This window comes from Limanda limanda, chromosome 6 (assembly GCF_963576545.1).
Source record: "Limanda limanda chromosome 6, fLimLim1.1, whole genome shotgun sequence".
NCBI lineage: Eukaryota > Metazoa > Chordata > Actinopteri > Pleuronectiformes > Pleuronectidae > Limanda > Limanda limanda.
In genome coordinates, this window is record NC_083641.1 from 15,760,252 (window position 1) to 15,783,544 (window position 23,293).

The window sequence follows — 23,293 nt, forward strand, 5'->3', positions numbered from 1 at the left end:
ACGGCCCACCGGGATTATGCCCGGTATGCCAGATGGCCAGTCCACCCCTGGCCCTCTTCATCTTCTGTCATCCATTAACTCAAGTACTGAAGCTGAATGGGTTTGCCTGTGTATCCACCGTGTGCTGGAGTGCTTTTCCACTGCACACTCATAATGATAAGTGCTCAGAGTGAAGAGGCTAGCACCTGTGAGGTGTTTAGACTCCAGTCCTCATTGTTCTTGTTGTGTGGTCAGGAGAGGGGGGGGGGTAGACCCATGCAGATGATGAAGTGACGGGCGTGAGCACCTAAACACAAACGTGCACGCTCTTTACGTAACCACAGTGTTGTGAGAGCGAGCACGGAGCAGGACGCAGGAGTTCATAGAGATTCTATTTGAAACTGTCCACAGAGTGAAGCTGTGAGTTTATCTTCTAGTTTCAATCACTCTGAGACTGATCTGATTATTGTCATGCAAGATTGATTTTTGAATGATCCCAGGAAGACGGTTACTCTTCTCCATCCATCAATGAATGAAAGGATATTGTTGGTTCAACAGAAAATGACGACCAATCCGGTACGTACGACTTTTTGAAATAGCAACATGCAAGTAGAGTAAATCTATTATTTTTAGATATGAGTGATCAAAATGTTCCTTGTTTGTCATGTGAAATCATTGAAGTATTTTTTTTTCCAGTGCTGTTATCCAGAATAACTTGAAATGACTTTATTCAGAGTGTTTAGAAGCAGCCAGCAATTGAAAAGCTTTATTGTCATAATCATTCCCACTTACAGTATCGAGACTCCGCTCCGTGTTTCACCCATGGGGATGTAGAGTGGGAACTTCCTCCACCCAGCAGATCAGATGTGAAACCCCAGTATGTTCATCATCTGGCCCCTCCGCCTGAGATCAGCCACTCCGCTCCCAACCACAAAAGTACTGCAGTCTCTTTTTCATTACACAGTAGAAACAGTGTTGATGTGGTTTTAATAATAAAACAACAGAGAGGTTTTGCACAGTTGATTAATTATAACCATGTACATAGCATAGCTTTTCCAGATATATGTTTTTATTATTTAATTTACAGTGAAGTGACAATTCAGTCGTTTTTTAAACATTTCAATAAAACTCACAACTATAATACTTTTTCTACGTGAGCCATATAAAAAACAGATAATTTTAACAAATTATTAATCAGATAGACAGTGTTGATGGTAAAACAAAGTAGACATTTCAGTTCTATATTATATACATTTAACAAATAAGGTAAACAGGGTAGTAGATGTGTTTCCAGTCCCAGTGTGTGTTGTGTGTTCTCAGCTGGGAAACAGAGGTGTGTGAAGTTCACTGTGGCTGCGGTCATCTCTCTGCTGCTCCTCCTGCTGGTCACTGGAGTCTTGCTGGCATATTACTGTGAGTACAGGATTTAACCCTGCTCTTCAATGTACTGCAACACACACACACACACACACACACACTTTGTACAGTCACACTCACGTTCTCCCTCTGTCCCTCCCAGTTTCCTCGGCGTGTGTGCACGGGTTACAGTGTGGTGATGGGAGCTGTGTGTGGGAGGATCAGTGGTGTGACGGAGTGAGGGACTGTCCCGCTGGTCAGGACGAAGCCAACTGTGGTAAACAGACTCACCTACATTGTGTTTATTGTTATAATGTTACAGTTGAGACACTTTTCCAGTGCTCTTACCCTTCGGCCTCCCAGGTCTCCCCTTGTAACCAAGGGCGGCAGAGCCTTTGTTACTAGAGCCTCTAAGTTATTGAATTCTCTCCCCATTGACAAACAAATTCTCCAGCTTCTTTTAAATCGCTCGTTTTATGTCTAACCTCTTTATATTATAGTTGTATTTTCTCTGTTTGTGGTCCATTGTTTTAATCGTCAAGCACTTTGTAACATTGTTCAGAAAAGTGCTGTATAAATAAAGTTCATCATCATTATTACATCATAGCTTTTAAAATCTATTTTACAGTATTCCATTATCAGGATTTTTATTTGTTTTGTCTTATTTCTGGCTCATCTGTCATTTCTGAAACACTTTGAACTGAACTAACTTCTTTGAAAGGTGTTATACAAATAAAGCAGGATTGATTGATTGATTGATTGTTGGATCAAGAGCCAAAATGCAGGATACAAAAACATCCGAAAATCCTGGGATCTGTTCACTCGCCTTCATGTTTACACATCTCTTACAGCCAAAAGAATGTTTTTACTTTAAGTTTTTACAGGAAATTATAGTTTTTTCCTGTTTTTCTTTGACATCATTAAACACACTGCTGCTCTCGATAGTGTTTAGTTCCACATAACATAAATCAAAAGTCATCATTTGTGTCTCCTGCCTCTTCATCGACTGTCCTCCTGTCACACGATGTGAAGTCAGTGTTTGTGTTCTCAGTGAGGCTGCACGGCTCCAGCTTCCTCCTGCAGATCTATTCGCCACCGACTAAAACCTGGAGGTCCGTGTGTTCTCACGGCTGGAGCGACCTGCAGGGCAGAGCCAGCTGTCGGACCATCGGATACAGCAGGTGAGACGCTCGGGGGGGTTTCACTGGATGTCCTCACTAAACCTGCTCTGTGAGGGACTTGTGTGTTTAATTAAAGTTGTGATTAACCGTGACGTGTATTCACAGGGGCACATATTTGAAATCCGGACAACAGAAGACTGATTCTGATGATGGATTGTTAAAAGTGAAACCTGATTTCCGCCCAGAGGTGTTCATACTCCAACAGCTTGAGCACAGGTATATAAACCGGATGATAAATCAATATCAAAAGACGAATATTAGATTAAGACTAAACTAATTTCTCTTTTTTCTTTGCCATCTGCAGCGACTCCTGTCCCAACAACAGTGTAGTAACCTTGCGTTGCACTGGTATGTTCTTACCCTTGAATTTATTTACACAATTTTTTCCTAAATTTTTCCATCTTTTTATTTTCCTACATATATATTCTACAATTATTGACAATGGCATTTGTTTGCATTTGTGTTAATAACTTCTACTGCTGAAGGTTATTCTTATTATTGATATATTGTTTTTTTTCCCCCTGTGATACTTCCCTCGCCCTTTAGGAACGCCTTCATGTGTCCTTCAGTTGTTTCCTGTTTTTCCTATTGTCGGCCTCAATATAATTATATTTGTCAAGACATGTGAAATTGTGCAATGATTTTAAGTTTTAAAAAAGTTATTTAAAAAAATGTAGTTTAAAAAGAAAAGGCCTTGCTAACATGACAAAACTGTACAGTATGTTCACTGTCCTCCTATTTCCTCTGTGCTTGTACCGAGTTCTGACCTGTGTCTCGTCCTCAGACTGTGGGAGCAGGATGAACTCCAGTGGGGCCCCTGGGGGCCAGCAGCCCACCCTCGGGTCCTGGCCCTGGCAAGTCAGCCTGCAGGGCACCGGCTCCCACCGCTGTGGAGGAGCCATCATCTCCCCCTACTGGATAGTGACAGCAGCACACTGTGTGGCCAGGTATATCAGCACATTCACAGCAGTGGTTGTGGTCTGATCCAGCCTGAATCTTGTCTCTGCTGATTCTCTGACACTCAGGAGCTCCAGTCCTGCAGACTGGACTGTGTACGCTGGAGTAGTGGCTCCATTAGACTCTCTGTTTAACCCTGCTCGCTCTGTGAGTCGCATCATCGCTCATGAGGGCTTCAGCCTCCTCCCTCGCAGGAATGACGTGGCTCTGATGAGGCTCAGCAAACCTCTGGACATCTCAGGTGATTCACAATCAAATGAACAAACCCAAAACAGTTTTCAAGTTTACAGAAATTACACCAGAATCTGTTGGAGACCAAAATCTAAATAACAAGGGTTGTTCTTGAATAGACATTTTGAATAGTGTCTGTATTTATTGATTGATGTCAAATTAGTTTATAAGGTACGACCACTGTATCCCAAACTGATACAAGAGAGCGGCGTTACAGTAAATCCAGTTGCTAATTGCTCATTACGGTCCACGCTATCAATTGCACACAATGCACATGAATTCCACCCTAGCTTTTAACAATACTATGGTACATATTATTGTACATTAGTTATAAAATTAAATTAAATTAATTTTATTAAATTTTATTAAATTTTATTTAATTGTAAATGCAATTGAAAGCAAAGGATGTTTAAACATTCAGATTTAGGGACTAATGCAGACTAAAGAAATACATGATAGAAACAACATCAATAAAAGAAAGTAAAGATACAAAATAAATTTAAAATTTATAAATAATGCTTATTAGGTGGTTTTCAAATTTTACGTTTTAGAAAAATTTATATTTTCAGTTCCTCTCTGATTCTTGGGAAGTAGATTCACCAAATGTTTTGATTCTGCTAAAAACAGCAAAAAGGAGAAAACCCTGTTTAACTACGTATAAACTTTCCCTCCGAAATAGAAAATACCATAAAATATATATATCTAAGTGAAGTACAAGTATTAGTTACTTCTGAGTATTTCAGCGACAGTACGAAAAAGGTCAACAATCATGTGAAGTACACATTATAATAAGGTAAAACTGAAGAAAAGTATAATTCAAAACATTTTCATGAAATATATAATGTTTTAAACAAAACACATCTGACAAAAAGGAGACGTTATTGTCATTACAGCACATTAGAGGATGTGTAACAGAGCAAGATGGGAAAGTGAATGTGACTCAGGGAAACATAACCATAAAAACAATAACCATTAAAAAAACTTTTTTGAAATTGTTTTCTATTTTTTGTCTTCATTTCCCCATTTTTAACGTGTTTTGAAAGGTGATAGATGAATGAAGTATATCATTATTTATAAATCCAACATTCATTAGAGGAGTTGATTTAACTGTATGATCGTGGATGTCGGTCGCAGTTCGTGTTGTTGATATAAATGGTGTGAACAATAATAATGTGTAATAATTAGTGGCAACTGACAATGTAAAGACACAGAGACACATTTTGATAAAGATTCATTTCTCCTTTTTGCAGATTTATAACCTCAGTCATCTTATTTTGTCATTGGTAGGTTCCAGTAACATCAGTCCTGTTTGTCTCCCAAATGTTGGTGTGAACGTCTCTGCTCCTCAGGACGCATGGACAACACGGTTCGGTCGCACAGCAGCTGGAGGTGAGACAGCTCCGACATCAGTGCTCCCTGCTGGTGTGTTTTCAGTACTGCCACTAGATGACAGCAAAGTCTATCATCTTGTTATTATGCATTTATTGGATCTATTGAAAATAATAATTTAAACCACACACTCATGAAAATGGACAAAAACGACACCAAAAAAAACCTACGCACACAAACACACACACACACACACACACAGGGCTCTTTACAACAAACTTTACAATTTGCACCACTTATTTCATATACACCAGAGATTCAACATAATTCCATTGCAGAAGTTATAATTATAATTCCCCAGATTTGTCTAACATATGAGATAAATCCCTATTCCTAAAATAATTAATAACTTGGCCCAAAATATATTGAAACATGTCTTGTTTATCTTGAAGTGTGTGTGTGTGTGTGATTTTTCTTTTCCGTAGGTAAACACTGAGACATTTCCTTAAGCCATTGCCCAATACTTGGTTTAGGAGTTATTTTCCACGGTAGCGCAATAGAATGTTTTGCTTGTAGAAGGCACAAGTCTAGAAGGATCAGCTAACTGCGTTTTGTTTTATATCTCTTCGGATAGTTGCCAAGAACAAAGAACAATTAAAATGTCTTGTTATTTGACATAAACATGTGACATTTGACGTCTGTTGTCCGACTCTGACAGACTCTCCACAGCTGATGGAGGCTCAGGTCTCCCTCATAGAAACTGCAGAGTGCAACAGCTCCAGCGCCTATAATGGCAGATTATCAGCGGACATGTTGTGTGCCAGAGAGACGGACGGAGGAGTGGACATCTGCCATGTAAGACAAACGCTCGATGATTTACGTCCTTATCGCTGTTTGCAGGGATGCTTGAAGTTAAAGATGAGCTGAGAGAGTCTATATCGTAACATCTGGATTAATATAAAACATAACATACATTTATATGGTCAAAAAGAACAAACAAGCAACTGTTTTGGGTTCTGGATCACATTCAGGCCATCGTTTCTCTAAGTCTTCATCAACTCTGTCCGTTAGTCTCTCTTCAGCAACTGTCTTTTGTTGTTTAACCTTTATATTTAAATACTTTATATTTACATCAGGAGCGGGTCTTCTCTACGGAGGCTGCCATGTTTTTTTTCAGTAGCTCAAACTGGAGAAACTTAACACCTTTTGAGTTTTTATGAAAACTAACAGCTACCACAGGCTCTCTTTAATGTTTGTGACGGGTATTCAGCCGCAACATGCAACTTCACCACTAGATGTCACTAAATTCTACACACTGACCCTTTAATGTTTCAATTCCACCTCATGTAACCCTGACGTAAACGTAAAATCCTTGTTATTGAATGTGTGAATGTTGATGAGTGTTGTGTGTAACTTTAAAGAGTGGATTCCTTACAAAAAAATATTGGGCTGAACTGGTTTTCAGAGTGACAGTGGCGGTCCTCTGGTGGCCCTGAGAGACGGGCTATGGTGGCTCCTAGGGGACAACATTTGGGGGGAGCACTGCACCGAGATGAACAAACCAGGGGTTTACGGCAACGTCACCTATTTTCTGGACTGGATCCATCGTCAGATGAAGGTAGAAACTCACAAGAGACATTTTTATTTCTGAAGGGGGATAAATCCTGGGACAATGCTGCAGGTCACAGACATTAAAGCTACACACAGATTAGGCTGCTCAGGCCTGTGCTGTGTAGACTAATGTTCTTATGGATGTATATGTACAAATAATTGGTAGCAGTGGATTTAATCTGCCGGGAGGAGCAGCCACAGTGAGACAGTTTCTCCATCTGGTGCTGAGTCGTCCAGCTTGACTGAGGCTGGATGAAGTAATATGTACAGCGTGTTTGATTCACAGCAGGGTGACGACACAAGGTTTAATCTTATTTATTCAGATGTTAAAGGAGTAATCCATGTTTTGACATTATGTTTAATTGGGTTTTTGGCCTCCTTTGCTTTAATGGCAGAGGGAATTGACCATAAATCACGTGAAAACTTTAAAAAAAAACGTTTAACAACAAAAGTATATTAAAGATTTCACAGTATAATCATTAAGAAAGTTTTTAAATGTGGCAGTTGTTTGCATGATGACTAAGCTTTGATAACAGTATTTTATTATAATATTTTTCATTTACAAAAACGTGTGTAGGATAATGTTCAGTCACAAATTCAAAGAAGAAAAAATGTTTGTCTTTCTGTTTATAGAAGCATCAAGACAACTGATGACAGCACCAGAGATGAGCGGAGATGTTGGTGTGCAGACACATTTTTCTATATCAGGCCCATTTATCACAAACATAACTTATTTCCTTCTTTATTTTTCTGCTGCGTCTACAAAGTGTTGATGCACTTAGCTCTAGATCAATTATTGTAATACTCTCCATGTTTGTATATTTATGTGAAATATATATGTTGTCTTTCAGTCTTTTTTAAATGTGATTGTCATGAATGTTGCAGTTTGAGCCAGTAAATGGAGATACCGTGCCTTAACACAAGATGTCACTCACAAACCAACGTCCAGCTCCTTCCCACTGATGATCTCCTTAGATGGTTTGATCCTGAGAAACTTGTAACAAGACAAACATGTTTTGATTTGGTCAGGTTTTCTTTAATTATTATCTACAGCACAAGAACAATTTTGGCACAGAAGCAAAAAAAACAAAAAAACACCACTCATAAATAATTCAACATTCAAGTGTACCTTCAATTTGAGCCGTTTGAACTTTTGGTCGACACAGTTTGGTCTCACCATGTTTCACTCACTTCTACATACAAAAGTGTCTCTAGTGTCAACGATAAAATGATATTTAATAACTTTTTGTTGCGTATCAGCTCACTGTCGTCCACAGGATCAACAAGGTGTCTCTAGTTACAAAAATCTTTTGGCTTCTCGTGTTGTTTGATTTGTATAAAATGTGAAGTATAAACATCTAGTGTCTACAAAGTAAAGACTTATTAGAATAATATTTATAATAGTACAATCACATTCAAAGTAATTTAAATATAAACTTGCATGTCGGCAGAATTAGTACAATTACATGAATACAACAAATTGCATAACAGATCCGGAAATATTGATCTTTAACTTTATATTACACTTCTGATTAACTTAAGAGAGACAAAGTGCAATTCAGCAGAACAAGTCTCAAACAGTTCACGCACCTGTGTAGTTTTATTCATATCAACAGTGACTGATTGAGTAGCTTTTCCCCATAACGTCAGTAGACAAAGACTTTACTTCGACTCGGGTGTTCTCCAATATACACAAAGGTACAAGAAACGAATCAGAGCCATTAGATCTTTAAACAAACCAAAGGAAACATGGGTCGGTCTAGAGACACATTTAAAGGGTCGTCGGTGCTTTGAAATGAATAATGCTGCACAGTTTGGCCTGGAAATGACACAAGTAACATTTCACTTATTCACGAAGGCACCAGTGATTTTTGACCGTGTGCTGCCCACCCACAGTCCTGTCATTATTATGAGGAATAAACTCTGTCCTTACATATTCTTATGCTGCTACATGTCATCAGCTGCTTTCAGACATGCACTGAACTGTATGTGATAACGCAAATCCGACAGAGAGGCTCCTGACATTTTTTCGGACTTTCTCCTGTCAGCCCCTGAGTAAGAAATAGGGAGGAGGATACCGAATGACTTGATTTGAGAACGCAGCAGCAGATCCTCCGCGGGATTCACAGCAAGCGAGTGGGCGTGTAGATGACGTTTCTAACATGCAACGGATGGAAAAAAAACACCAAAAAAAAACGCCGATGAAGATGTTCAGAGCTTTAGGTGATAAGGGTCGACTCCGGTGTTGAACAACATAACATCTGGGCAGCAGAATGAACGCGCTACATCCTGCCTATGCCGGCTGCACCCCCCCCTCACCTGAGCGCTGCAGAGAGGATGTTGTCAAAATGTCAGAGCGGAGAAGTTCCTGATTTGGTTTTCATTTGTGAAGGGGCAGGACCCAATTGAGCGAGGGCTCTCCGGAGCTCATGTCTGAAAACAGCTATAAAGTGTTTCATGGTTTTGTTCCCCTCTCTGTTTGTGTTAGTCGTGTCCTTCATCTCCCAGATTATCTTCCATCTAAGACCAAGCCTGAATTTGGTTTGAGTGTCTTGAACTACGCTCCAGTTTCAGTGAGTGTAGCTGGAGAAAGCAAAAGTCTTGTGAAAGAGCAAATCACACCATGATTATTAACTGTCCTGTAGCTTCATGGCACACTGAATTTTGAATCTGTTCCTCTTCTTTGCTGCATGTCACAGTCTCCACGTATGACATGAAGTGAGAATAAGAAAGAACAGGAAACTGTAACCATGATGACATCAACAAGTGTTTTTAGGGGGAGATTTCCCTTTAAGAGGCAGTCGATCTGTCTGTGTCTACCTCTATGGGCCAAGCTGATGAGTGCAGTCCAGAGTCGGTCAGGTGTTCAGAGCCGAGCGTCACCGGTCCACGCAGGCCGAGCCGCACCCCCTTCTCCGCCGCCGCCGCCGCGGACATGCTCTGCTCACCGGCTCCCTGCCCGTTCATCCTGCTCACCCGTCTGCTTCCTCTCAGTCACTTGATGCGGTGGCGGACCAGAGACGACTCGTCCGTGATCTCCCCGGAGCGGTCCCTGCAGCGACAGGGAAGCACGAGCAGCAGCAGCAGGATGATGAGGACCAGGGCGCATACCGCCATCAGGGCGTAGGAGATGACCCACAGGAGGGGTTCCTTCAGCGCGCCGCTGGAGCAGTTGGCCGCCACGTCGGCTGCTGAGAAAGGCCCGGCGATCTCCGACAGCGCCTCGCCGCCGCTCACTGCAGAGACGTACAGGGACAGACAGGCTGAGTCACACAGGAGGTGAAGAGTGTTTGGAAACTCGCATCACAAATCAAGTTATTATCACTGCAGGAAATAAAGACGACAAAACAAGCCTAAATGACCTTAACAAAAGTAAAAATAATTATTCATCCCCAATAAAAAGCTGAAATAAATTCATTTTAAACATGTTCATATGTAAATTTTATTACAAAAGTGATAAGAAATATATCAATAAACGTATCCAAGAGCAAATAGAAAGACAGTAGCACAGATGACGTTATAAAACTGTAATAAGCCTAACAGGCTAGGATAACGATTTCCTGGTATTAGTTTCCTGAAACAACCCTCGTCTCAGACTGGGAGCTGGTGAACGCCATCGTTTACGTAATTTGAGGTTATTCGTTTTATTAAAGGGCAGCTAGTTGAGAGTTTTCTCTGTCTTGATCCTACCAGTCAGTTCGGCTCATTACAGCTGGCAACCACAGCCGCGTCCTCAACCTTCAGCCTACATCTGCTCCAAGTCCATTCTGCTTAATACTGAACAAAAGGGATCTTTGTACTTAAAGGGGGGGGCCAGGAGCCGTGCCTCTGCTCGTATTAACACAGAACTTAAGTACCGCTGTGTAAATTATGGTGATTCAGTATTCAACCATCAGACTCTAGTTATTGTTTAACAGCACTTTACACTGTTAACTTTATCAATGACTTTTTATTCATGTCGAGCGCTTTATGGACTTTGTGCTAAAAAGTCTTAAAAGCGACATTTTCACATAGAATCAGCAAATGACAGATAAAACATTGAAGAGACCAATGGTTCATATAAACAAAAATGTGAGGGTTTCTGTGTCTTAAACAGCAGCTTGTGAACAGGAGGAAGAATTTCAACCACTTGTAATCGTCTAATTCCTGCTACTTGATTATTACGTCTGCCGAGGTTATGCAAAAACCACTGGACGGATTAAAACTCGACTTCGCGGAATGATGCAGTCTGGGTCAGGGAAGAACCCATTAGGTTTTGATTCCGATCAATAGGCGGATACAGGATTTTGTTCCACTTTTCATAAAATTAAGACAATTATTGTTTCAATTGGTGATTTCACAGAGAATAATTCATTGATTATGTTGAGAAAAAAAAAGTGTTTTCAGAAATTCGGGTAAATATAACACATAACACATGAGGAAATGCAGTTTAGTCAGTAACTTCTTTTGAATCAAAGCTTAAAATGTACTTTATCATTCTCAGATTTTAACTAGTTTTTATCATTTTTATGGAAAGGCTTACATTTCTGTCATGTTTAGTGTTTTGACTGTTGACCATTTTTATTACTATTTATTATTTTATGGTTTTTATGTGTTTTATATTTGTGAAGCACTTTTAAACTTTGTTTTGAGAAGTGCTATTTTTTAAAGATATTATTATTATATCATAACTATGTTTAAGTAAAATGACTGTTTAAACTATCAATATGACATACAAGTTACATAGTTGGAGTCTCTGTCATGGTCATATATGAACCCGTACCTGCACAGTTGCTGAGAGCAAAGCCCACTCTCCGCTGAGCTCGGTCGAACACCACGAAGAAGCCTTCCATCACAGTGGCGCCGATCACAAGGCCGTTAGTTGAAGAGGACACTCCGAAACGGAAGCAGTCCAGTGTGCCGTCCAGATCGGTGACGGGTTGGATGTAAAGCTGGAAAATAAACATGGAAGAATGACGACCGGTGAGTGTTTTTATTTCTCTAAAACTGACAGTGAAGCTCTGGAGAAAGAGGTGACTGGTGTCTGTTTATGTTTCCTCCAGGTACCTGAGGCAGGATGGTGATACGGAATGTCTGGCTGGTGTTTGTGGCTCTCAGATAGATGGACAGCTTGGGGAAGAATCTCCAGGGGGTCTCCCCCTTCAACCAGCAGGCAAGCTTGGTGCCATCCCAGAAGCCTGAAGAGAAATCCTGGATCTGAACCACAGATTAACAAACAGAGACAGAGGGAGACAGGAAGGAATAGGACAAGAAACAGAAGGTCAGTACAGCTCCAAAACATGTGTCACTTATATTTTCTTATGAACATAAGTGATTTTATTTTTACTGCAAGAATGTTGATACATTAATTAAAACTGTTGCTTCCAAGTTCCAATTAACCTTGAGGATTGTTTGTGTGCAGCTATGAAAGGTGAAATATGAGTGAAGTAGAAAAAACAGAAAACAATAGCACACACACACACACACACACACACACACACACACACACACACACACACACACACACACACACACACACACACACACACACACACACACACACACACACACACACACACACACACACACACACACACACACACACACACACACACAGATCCCTCCTCTCAAAGCGACCATGTCCTTGAAAGCAGTGAGCGCTCGCTCTCTTCCCCTGCATCTCTTTGCTCTGACAACACGTTTCATCATTGTCTGTGGAGAGAGAGAGAGAGAGAGAGACGGCGGCGTACCAGAGAGCTGTGTATGATGGCTTCTACCACCGCATTGAAGACGTTGACAGGAAGTCGCAGCAGCGTCGTCCCGCTGTCAACTATAGCTTTATCCATGTTATACTGAAAGAGAGGGAGAGAGAGTGAAGTGCAGTCAGGGTTTGCTCAGCTCAACAGGCTCCTATGGAAGACCTTGAAGACACAAAAGGGATGTGAGAGAGGAAGTTCTTTCACGAAATGACAGACTGGATTACATTCCCTTCGCAGTGCTGCTGATCTGTTTCATCTCTTTGCTTTAACCTTTATCAAATCAGATATGAATATGTCGCTTTTCTACATCAAGCTTAAGCCCATTTTCAACTGGTCCAAAAACCTACAAACATCTGTCTTTCACTTCAATGGGAATGGATAGAGTTGGAATTCACTCCCAGGCCAAATGAATCAGGGAAGGAGTAAATCACAGTTCACCTGCGTATATAAAAACCTGTATATAATTTGGTGTAAAAGAGTTTTTCATGAATGGTGGAGGATACCTTTTAAGAGTGAGAGATAAGAAACACAAGCGTTTGATATTCACCTCTCTGCAGTCCAGGTCCAGATTCTGATCACCAACCTCCAGCTTCAACACCTCCACTTGGTAGTACCACTCCTCTATGATGGGGGTGTACCACACCGACCCTCGGTACAGAGTTGGCTCGGCTCCTCCCAGGATCTGAGGAGAGAAAGGAAACGATTCTTCACTCTTCTGTGGGTGAACTGTGACCAACACATTGAATAATCCAACAAGAGCTCACTCTGGCAAAGGGTTAACATCCACATCTTGGCCGAATATATAAACACACACACACACCCTGTGGCCATTGTATCCATCTGTCGGTATCAGCAGGTCAGTGTGAGGGAGACGCAGGGGGTGTGGCACCGAGGCGATTTGTAGCCCAGTGACAGACCTGTTCTCAGCGGGAGGCTATCTTAGCTTAATCAGCCACACTCCAATGTACAAAACACACTGACAGGAGGAGAATAGTTCGAATATTTTTTAAATGCATCAATCTGCTCGGTCTAATCCTTCCGTTTATACGTCTGAGAAGAGAAGTGCTTTACATAACCTATACTGCACGTGAAGTGATTCTCGCTCAAAAATCCACTTTGCCTTTGCGCACACTGTACACCCAGAGCTTATTTGATACAGTCACTCGATCCAGCTCCACCCGAGGCAGTCCCCCCCCCGACCACTCACCAGACTGCCGCCCGGTGGGTCCTCGGTGCTGGTGGCTGACAGGCCGGCACCGCACATCTGGAGGGAGAAGATGTCCGGAATGCCCAGCTGCTGCACCACAGAGTTGAAGAAGGGCTCCACGGATGAGTCGGGCTGATCGAGAGAGGAAAACATTAAATTAAAATTAAATGCGATTTTGGGCTCTGATCATTTTCCTTTTTTAAAGCTGTTTTGTGAGATCTTTCTTACACCTCACTTTGTGATTGGCAACACAAGTTTATTTTGCCAATTTTACAATAAAAATATCTTGAAAATGAAGGATGGAAATGCTCAATGTGAATTAATTACTATACAGCTGCCTATGTGAACTTATGTAGGGCAGGCAGGGTCAGAGTGACTAAAGGATGTTCAATTCACTTTGGTTTTCCACAGGTTTTCATTTCAGTGTTGTGTCATCATGTCCTGAATGACAAACAGCCCTGAGGCGATTTTAACCTGAACACTGGGGACACCAGACGCACAAAGTTGTCAGTGTGAGTGTATCTGCCCCTCCATCGCTAGCATTTGATCCCAAAGGTTGCCTCAGTCAGCGAAGAATGAAAGAGAGTATTGTACCAGCTTACACTGACGTCATCCTTGTTCTAATTGCACTAAATTATCATGTTAAAGAAAGCCGGGAAGAAGAGTCTGGGTTTTGTAGCGTCGTCGCATTTCACACCTACAAAGACGGTTTGTCTATTCCTCCTGAAAATGGAAATTTATTAACTGATGGGATATTATTGTAGAAGAAGCAAGGATATAAACCAGTACAAGATATTAGAGCTAGAAAAGTAAATTAAACTGTAAATGTTATATAAAAAATAAATCATGACTTGAAGGCGTCACACTCTCGACAGCTGAAAACTTTTCTGTTGCCATGTGAAATGTCAGTGACTAGACTTTGATTAGATTAGTTGGGACAATTATTCAGAGCAGTAAAATAAATGTGGGTCAGCACTGCTCAGTGAGATAAAAAAATTGTTTTTCCTGCAATGTTCTTTTTCTGTTTCAGACAATTAGAAGCGTGATGCTTCGTGTAAACAATCTTTGATAGTAATAAACTGCGCCTACTTCTTTGCAGCAATGAACAAAAAAGCGAACAGGCCCAAGTGATAAGACTTGACTGTATTATTAAATTGATTTATTAGTAGTATATTATAATTTTCATGCAATTACTGCAACCAACTAAACACGTGGCCACAGCTGAGGCTCAGGACGTGGAGAGGGTTGTCCACTAACCAGGAGGTCGGGGGTTCGAGCCCAGTTTTCCCCTGACAGGTGGAACAGGACAGCATGTGAATGTGAAGCACTGCATGTAGAAGCAATGTGGGAACGTGACATGTCAGGGGCTACAAAGCTGCTTCATAAACAAGGATGCTGCTGGTATGAAATATATATTTTTTCAAATTGCTCACCATAAACACAATATTAAATAGTATTTCATACACAGAACAAAATGATGGGGAAAGTGTTGTTTTAAAATTGATGACAGTGTGTAACAGGGGACCAGATTCCAGGGAGAGTAACGCAGACTAAAGACATTGAGAACCGTGTGCATAAAGTCATTATTAAGAAATTCCGTGATCATGTGTTATGTATACACATGGTAGTTTGTTTCCTTTCCCTGATGGGCACTAACACAAAGACACTGTTTATAATGTTCAGATATTAATATTGTATTTTAATTTGTATTATTCCATCAGTTCATGTGTTCAGTTGGGTATGGGAAGCCACTGTTGGCCTGACTGGAGGAGATGGGCTTAACACTTCTGTCTCATTGAACTGGTCCCATCTGCTGGGACTGAGGAACGCAAACTAAAGTCAGTGAGAGTGTGATAGAAAGAACTGCATTGAATGTCACAATTGTAGGTTAAACTAAGAGGTCTGAGTCTGTGTGGATGGTAAAAACCTTATGGAACGTAGTGCATGCATTCAGTAGCAAAGCACAAAGCACACATCAAGTTGTTGGTCTCTCATTCTATAATGAGAAGTGTAAAAAAAATTGGTTCCTATGAAAGCTGTGGCAGGAACAAATTCAATCATGGCTGATCAGACTGTAGATAATGAATGGGAAACACTGGATTGTGAAATGTTGTCCGTCAGCCATAGACATCTGTTCAGGTTGTTCTTCTGTATTTAATATGCAGCTCATGTTTTTGTCTGAGTTTGAGTCTGCTTTGTGCTTCTTACTAAAGTCTGGTGCACACTAGAGGAGACTTGAGAAACTCTTCTTCTGTTCTTCTTCCGTTTTTTATGTGGAAAACTCGCGTGATTGAACGTGACTTCAGAGGAAAGTCAAACTTTGAGGAGAGACGGTGTGTTCTGTTTTGCAGCGAAAAACATGATATATTTTTATAAATTATTTATGTTATATTTATTATTAGAGAACAAGCAGGCTCCAGCTCAATCAGTAGCATTAAGATTATTTTGTAAACCCCTCCCACTTGTATACCCCTCCCACCCCGCCCATTATTTGGGCAGTTATTTGGGGAACGCCCCCCACGATTGTCAAAAATGGAAAATTGGGCCTTTAATCTGCCCAATTGTCCTCTAGTGTGTAGAAGCCTTTAACAGAAAATTTGTAGGAGAGGACTTAAACCTTTTCTTCTAATTGAACATTTGATCTTTCTCACCCGTGCCAGCATAGGATAGGCCAGCCCCAAGATGCCCTGCCAGTTGACCCCTGGAAGGAAGAAGCCCTCAGATGACAGGATGGCGGCAATGTTGATGATCATGGTCCCGTTTGGCCCTTTGGGGATGGAGACCCGGTCAATGCCCAGTTCACCTTCCCAGTTCCCCTGGGTGTACCTGACGGCAACCGCCCGACCGACTGACTCATAGGTGCTGGAGCTAAACACAGAGGAGAAGTATGAATGGCTGCAAAAGGCCTTAAGGGGATCTTTTAAAGATACATGAATAAATCTCATGCAGAGGAAAACTCTGATGGTGCAGATTCACCGCTTAAGAAACACAAACCTTTTATGATTATTCCTTCATGAATATTTGTTTTTCTCCCTGTGGAAGATCTAATGTCGAGGAACTCAGCAGTGGTGTCACATTTCCAAAGGTTTGTGTGTATGTGATCAAACAAAGAGACGCAGACACTCACAGTGCAGTGTTGAAGTAGTGAGTAATGAACGGGTGTGGAGCCGCAGCCACGGCAAAGTTACTGCTGCCTGTATCCACCAGGATGTTGAGCTGGAAAACAAGGAGGAGAAGTTTGCTTATCAGTCGTGACACTTATCTGTGACAGCCACGCCCTGACCTACAGAGCTCCTGAGTCTCCTGAGTTTCTGTGTGGGAGACAAGAAAACTCAGCAGTGGGATATAGAGAAACAAATTAAGCCTTAAAAAGAACAACATAACATAAAATGGAAATGGAAAGGTTTTGCTGTGCTAATAATTACAGGAGGAGGAAAATAGAAGCTATAGTGGATTACAAATGTGATAATGTAAGTTATATAGGTCTAGCTGTTTTTAGACATTTTATTAAAGAATTGCTAAATATTTCAGTTAAAACTGAGGCTTGAAAGCTGATTAACCAACTTAAACGGATTAAAAGCTGGAACAAACTGTTTGGTTGTTCAGCAAAAATGACTCTGCCCCTCTGATATAATTACTCTCTAATGTGTGATCTATGAGTCAAGCATGTTGGCCTCTAGCTACTGACATATGTGTACCACCAATCACAGTGGGGACCGGGTAACAACAGTCGAGATAATTTTGTCTTCCAGGCATCGAGTCCACGAGTAGGAACTAATTGGCCGTTAGATTCCTGTCACCTCCGCGACTGAGCCGTGGCCACTCTGACATTCACGAGCCGGCGTTCCTCACTAAGCTGAAGTCACAAACCCACCAGACACAAGTTTATGAAAATGTACAAGAGCTGCACAGAAACGAAACAGAGGGTTCGGTTTAGCAATCCATCTGTCGTCATTTCTCTGAGGCTGCCTTTGTTTTGGACAAACCCTGAACATCAGGAAGTGGGTTTTGTAATCTGTGTAAAAGGAAACCAAATAACTGATTCCCAAAAATGTTTTTAAATCCACTCCCTCAAGCTTTGTTTGTCAAGCAGAACATGTCAGCTCATCATTACAAAACACTATTTGCTCAGAAACCAAAATTATCATAACTCGTTCAGGCTTAGGTGCGCATGAGGTCATAATGAAGCGATTCCGTGATCATCAACCGTGTGCTATCGATCCGTTCAGCCGGGTACGGGAAGCCACTGTTGGCCTGCCTGGAGGAGAAGGGCTTATCACCTCCTCCTCATTGGACTGGCCCTGCTCCCATCTGCTGTGCCTGTGCCATCTCACACCCCTCTGGCACATGGCACCGGTCCAGCCACACAAGACCTGGAGCAGCCAAACAGGCGGCAGATCGGAAAACACCGGAACCTCGTGGTGGTGGAGGAGGGGGGAGCGGGGGCAATTCTTATCCCCACACCGCCTTTCTGTTCTAGTCACACTCTCCTCCTTCAGCTCGGCGCCCCAGAGCCTCCGGCAAATCGCCCCCCCCCCCCCCCCCCCCCGCTGCTGCGGCAGCCGGCAGCTGAGCGTTCGCTGTCTAATTGGCAGCGGCTCCACGGCGGCAACGTGCATCTGCTACCTGTTTGTACCAATTAGCAGATGTGAGGCTCTCCGACCGACACCTCAGCCTGGCTGTGCCACACGCCAACAGATGTGGCAATTAGTGGCTGATTTGAATAGAGCCTCATTTAACACCACGGCCCTGTAATCACATAATCATTTAGATAGAAGAATACAGGGAGTATGACTTAATAGTATCGAGCTACACGACATTTTGGCACCGCGTGAACCAATCTGAACCAAAGTGGACTGAGCTCTCTCGGCATGAAAGGCTGAGAGGAGCATGTCACTGTAATGATGAACACAGATAAGTGTCATTTGAAACATTAACACAATTAGTCCAGGCAAAGTAGCCCATTTTGGAGCCAAAAATGAAAGTAATTGTAAAAGAATTTTTTTCAGCATAGATTATTTCTATGAGGTGTCCAGAACAACATACTAAAAGTCCTAAGAAATCCTAGTTGAGGAAATATGTTTAATTCTCATCAATGTGTGCCAATAAGGCCCGGCAACAATACACCCCAAAAAGACTATTTTTTTCATTTACTCCTATCAAAATGAAACTTTACACAATGAAAGTAGCCATGAAACGTAACATTTTTTGTATTACAAGTTTCTTTGAGAATTAATTTATGTATGTATTTGTAATACATATGAATGGTTTTTGCCTATGCAAATAAGGACATATTCAATAAGTGTGGAGCTCATGTGCTTGTCAAATGCATTTCAAAAGAAACTTGTAATACAAAAAATGTTACGTTTCATGGTTACTTTCATTGTGTAAAGTTTTATTTTGATTGGAGTAAAGGAAAAAAATAGTCTTTTTGGGGTGTATTGTTGCCGGGCCTTATTGGCACACATTGATGAGAATTAAACATATTTCCTCAACTAGGATTTCTAAGGAAAATATGTTGTTCTGGACACCTCATAGAAATGATCTATGATGAAAAAAATTCTTTTACAATTAGTCGGTCGGAAAACGCTACTTTGCCTGGACTAGATGTTAAAGCTGTGATATTAGAAAGAGCAATGTTAGAAAGTACAATTATTTGCTCCTCATTATAACTACTCCCAAGTTGTTAAAGGATTGTTGCGTCTGACGACATGTTTGGGTCTGTTTACATCTCATATCCCTTTAACACATGGAAATATTATTCTATATAAAAGTTAGGACCATGCATCTCCACCTCCTCCCACTATCCAGAAAGGAAGCCAGAGTCCCAGGAGTTGCAATCAGGAGATGGAGCCTCAGCGTCAAGGTCCCACCAATACACACACCGACCCATTGTGATTTAGACTCAGCTGTAAATCATGGCGCTTCCTTGTGTTTTCAATGCACCAAATAACGAATAAAAACCCAATATTAATGGAAATATCTACACTTGAGCATTACCTTTAAAAAAAGACAGAAGCCATCTTTGAGAGAGAATTTCTGAAATGTACTTTGACTATTTAGTTTGGTCCATGTCCCATCCACTGACATTGAGGAGATGGGATAATAACCCTGAGATCTCCGACCCTCTGGGCCAAACACAACACTGTTCAGGAGGTATGCCTGCTGATTTGAAGAACTGGTCCTATAATAAACTGAAGGGGAGTTGTGACGACTTTATCTCCTGAGGTTGAGGAAAAGAGTCAGATGATAATGTTGTAATCTCTTTTCATTCATCTGCCTGCTCACGGCTGATGGCTAATTATGAACCAAAGTCTGATGACCGAGTGCTGAGGAAGGTCCGGCCGCAATAAAATATCAGTTGGAATAGTTATATTCTGGGGGAATTTCCCAGATTGCAGTGTGGCCTGAGAGCAGCAGATACAGTAGATACAGCCTGGACTGGCTGTGAAGTGGAACTAGGATCTGGCAGGAAGACTCTTCCTCTCGGAGGTGCACACAGGGGAGTGACTGTCGGGCAGCACCGATAACAGCACCCAGAGCGTGAGAAAGCATAGCAGTGCCCCCCCCCAAGAGTCTGATGTGTTTCAGCTGAGAGGCCCGGGAACAACAGGTCAATGAGACACTAAAGGGACAATTCACCTTTGGTTTAAGCGTCATTTCAAAACACATCCACTTCCAACACAGTGGCAGAGCCCGGCCTTAAACCTACAACACCCTACAGCGCCATGAATGTTTAATAGTGATGGGACATTCTCCCTTTCAACTCATCCGGGACCATTTAGTCCTGCTTAATCATTAATATGAACTCGTGAGGCACCTTCGGTAACGAGCAGTATGAAATAATGCCAGTAAATTAGTGCACGGGCATGTTTCTCTCCAACGAAGGGGAAAAGAGCAGGGAGTGAGTCCTCTGCACCAGGGGCTCGAGTTGTTTCGTACAATTCCAGGTCGGCTCTTTGCTCCCTGGGAGCCTCATAATCCCCGTCAGCTGCCTGGGAGGAAACAGTGGTCTTCACAGGCAGCGTCATGTGAGAGTGCATGTGAGCCGGCGTTCCATCTACCTACAGAACACAAAGGCGTGCAGACTCCAGCTGGAATCTCATGGCCTGGGAGTGAAACAGTGGGATTTTTCATTTCAATAAGAATATTGATGGTTAGGAAAAGCCAGGCTGATCTTCCCACGGAGCCAAGTGGTTCTTCTGCTGCTGGGGAGATGTTAAAACGATTTGTTAGTGTGATGGAAATCTGGAGATACAAGACGCTGGAAACAACAAAGTTATCTACGTGTATTTAATAAGGGGCTTTCTGCAGAAAGGATCAACACAGGGAGTCCCAAGGAACTGAGAGTGAAGATGTAGAACAGTCAGATACACAGATCTTATACAGGAGGACTGAGGGCTGTCTCTCTGAACCAATCCAGACAGGTTCCATAGGGGGGGAAGGATAGGAAACTAAACACAACAGCTGATTCACATGCGTTTCCTAAGGTGATAAGAAGATATACACTCCTTCCTTCGATGTGTGATTAGGTCGCAAAAGGTCTCACTGTATTCACGTCATAAACAGTTCCGACCATAAAACAGCTCAAGTCGTCAAACATTTGTAGTATGTAAATACAAGTCATACAAGTCTCTTGAGAAGGCTTCAAACACTTACTGTCCTAATACAAAATACTTTTTCAACCTTGCTTAGTTAATTTTCTACTACATTTGTATGTAGATAAATCTAAAATGATATACAGATAGGTAACTAGGGCCCTGGGGGTGAAACAAACACAGCCAGTCCTCTCTCTCACACTCCTTCAGTGGATCACATGGTGTTCATTCACACACACACACACACACACACACACACACACACACACACACACACACACACACACACACACACACACACACACACACACACACACACACACACACAGACACACACACAGACCACTGACTAAAGAGGAAAGGACAGAACACATACTGATGCATTTAGTTCTGAACAATGAAATTAAACAACTAAAATGTCTGATCAGAGTTGAAACTAGCAGTAGAAACAGAACCCAGTGCCAGTGGGATGTATCATTACCGTCTGGCCGGGGGTGCCAATGGACATCTCGATGTAGTAGCCTCGTCCAGAGTCCCCCTGCAGGTTCTGAGCCATGTCCAGGAAGTTGACCGTCCCAGTGGGGTCAGAGGCCAGAGACAGGCCGGTCCCATCGGCGGCTGTCAACGCCACCCGCCGGACAGCGGTGCCGTCCACAGCCGGGGACACGTCGCTCCTCCCCGGGTAGATCTTCAGCGGGATGGACAGATAACAAGTGCACACGCCGAGGTAGAAGCTGAAAGTTAGAGCCCGCACAGACGCTGAAGTGGGGTCAGCCATGGTTTGTTTGTGTCTCTTCTTGTGTTGAGTTGAGTGCGGGGACAGAAGAGTCCAGCTCCGAGTTCAGAAAAGTTTCCTCCGTCAAGTTTTCAGCTTCACCATCGTGGAAGCGGCTGTGACCATGGACGAAGAACCTCCTCTTCCTCCTCCTCACGGTGTAGAGGAAAGTGTAAGAAACATGAAACACTGGGAGACTGGCTCCATACTGGGTAACTCTGAAATCCACTGAGAACTCCTGACTGCCTCCATCCCCTCCTCCTCCTCCGGCAACGCCACCGACATCCGGTCAGCCCCTTTCAGAGTAAAGTCAAGTGGTTAGGATAAAAATAGAGTCGACAATATTTATGAGTCACATGTAACATCGAGAAAAGCACAACAAGTCATTGTATTGGATTCTATATATAACTAAAAATAAATGTATACATTGTTACAATTTATATCATAACCGAAGTGGCATTCTATAAATATATTATAATCTCAATAGTATACTATACTAAGTACTAACTTTTTTATTTTTCACCCTAAAGTATTTCACTCAGTTTTTCAATTGAATTGTTCACGTTATAGGTCACATTAATGGTGGAAAAGGTTCTGACATGATTTATGTTGGTCTAATTTTTTTACATCACAAAAACCTGGCATTTTACAGGGGTGTGTAGTCTTTGTATATCCAATATATACAAAGTATACATTTATATTCTATGTATTTTACATAACCTATGAGGAAATGTCCTTGACCATATATGGTATTCCATATAATTGTATAAACCATATTGGAATCAAATATATAAATTGTGCATGCAAAGTATGTAGTTATTATACATATAAATCAAAATACAAGCTTTTCAAAAAGCTTTTCATTTAAGCTTTCCATACAGGTCACATGGCAGATCCAGGGGTGTGGCTGAAATCTGATTGGCCCTGAGGCGCCCCTGTTCGGTCAGTATTCTTTAACAATACATATGATGGTTTAATAAGAGCAAAAGCTTTTTTAAATGTGCACTTTACTGATTCAGGAGCTGTCCATGGATGTTGCAACCATAATTGACCCCTCAGTGAAAATTGTGGCCCTTCTGCCCTGACCTTGTTTTTTCATTATAACTGAAACAAACAGTCAACCATGAATGTGGATGAGTACAAAATGGAGTTTGTTAACCATGGATATGTTTAGTTCTCTGTAATATGTGTGTCCTCATTGCCTTTGGTCATCTTGTGATGGGTTATATGTACAGCCAACTGTGATGGTCAAGGACATCTCCTCGTGCTTACACGTGAGAGACTTCCTGTTGACCTAAGTAACAGTTGAATAAAGTTGATTAAAATGACTC

The 23,293-nt window shown here is 41.8% G+C and overlaps 2 protein-coding genes across 3 annotated transcripts; one reads left to right on the forward strand and one right to left on the reverse strand.

Moving 5' to 3' along the window:
* Nucleotides 1–164: 164 nt before the first annotated feature.
* On the forward strand, nt 165–8,580 carry LOC133003299 (transmembrane protease serine 2-like). Of its 2 annotated transcripts, none has more exons than XM_061072982.1 (14): nt 165–399; nt 480–555; nt 774–915; nt 1,300–1,392; nt 1,499–1,612; nt 2,387–2,516; nt 2,622–2,732; nt 2,821–2,864; nt 3,301–3,463; nt 3,542–3,714; nt 4,992–5,093; nt 5,752–5,888; nt 6,499–6,651; nt 7,278–8,580. In XM_061072982.1, the coding sequence occupies exons 2-14, from the start codon at nt 508–510 to the stop codon at nt 7,293–7,295; spliced, it is 1,428 nt and encodes a 475-aa protein (XP_060928965.1). In that variant the 5' UTR covers nt 165–399; nt 480–507; the 3' UTR covers nt 7,296–8,580. The 2 variants fall into 2 exon arrangements, with proteins under 2 accessions (XP_060928965.1, XP_060928966.1); XM_061072983.1 differs by having other exon boundaries at nt 484–555.
* Nucleotides 7,659–22,218, reverse strand: bace2 (beta-secretase 2). The gene is made up of 9 exons (XM_061072981.1): nt 21,669–22,218; nt 16,717–16,805; nt 16,241–16,457; nt 13,590–13,721; nt 12,930–13,064; nt 12,374–12,475; nt 11,691–11,840; nt 11,407–11,575; nt 7,659–9,880 (listed from the first exon to the last, which is right to left on the reverse strand). Exons 1-9 carry the CDS (start codon nt 21,963–21,965, stop codon nt 9,639–9,641), a joined length of 1,533 nt encoding a protein of 510 aa, XP_060928964.1. The 5' UTR covers nt 21,966–22,218; the 3' UTR covers nt 7,659–9,638.
* Between the last annotated feature and the right edge of the window lie 1,075 nt (nt 22,219–23,293).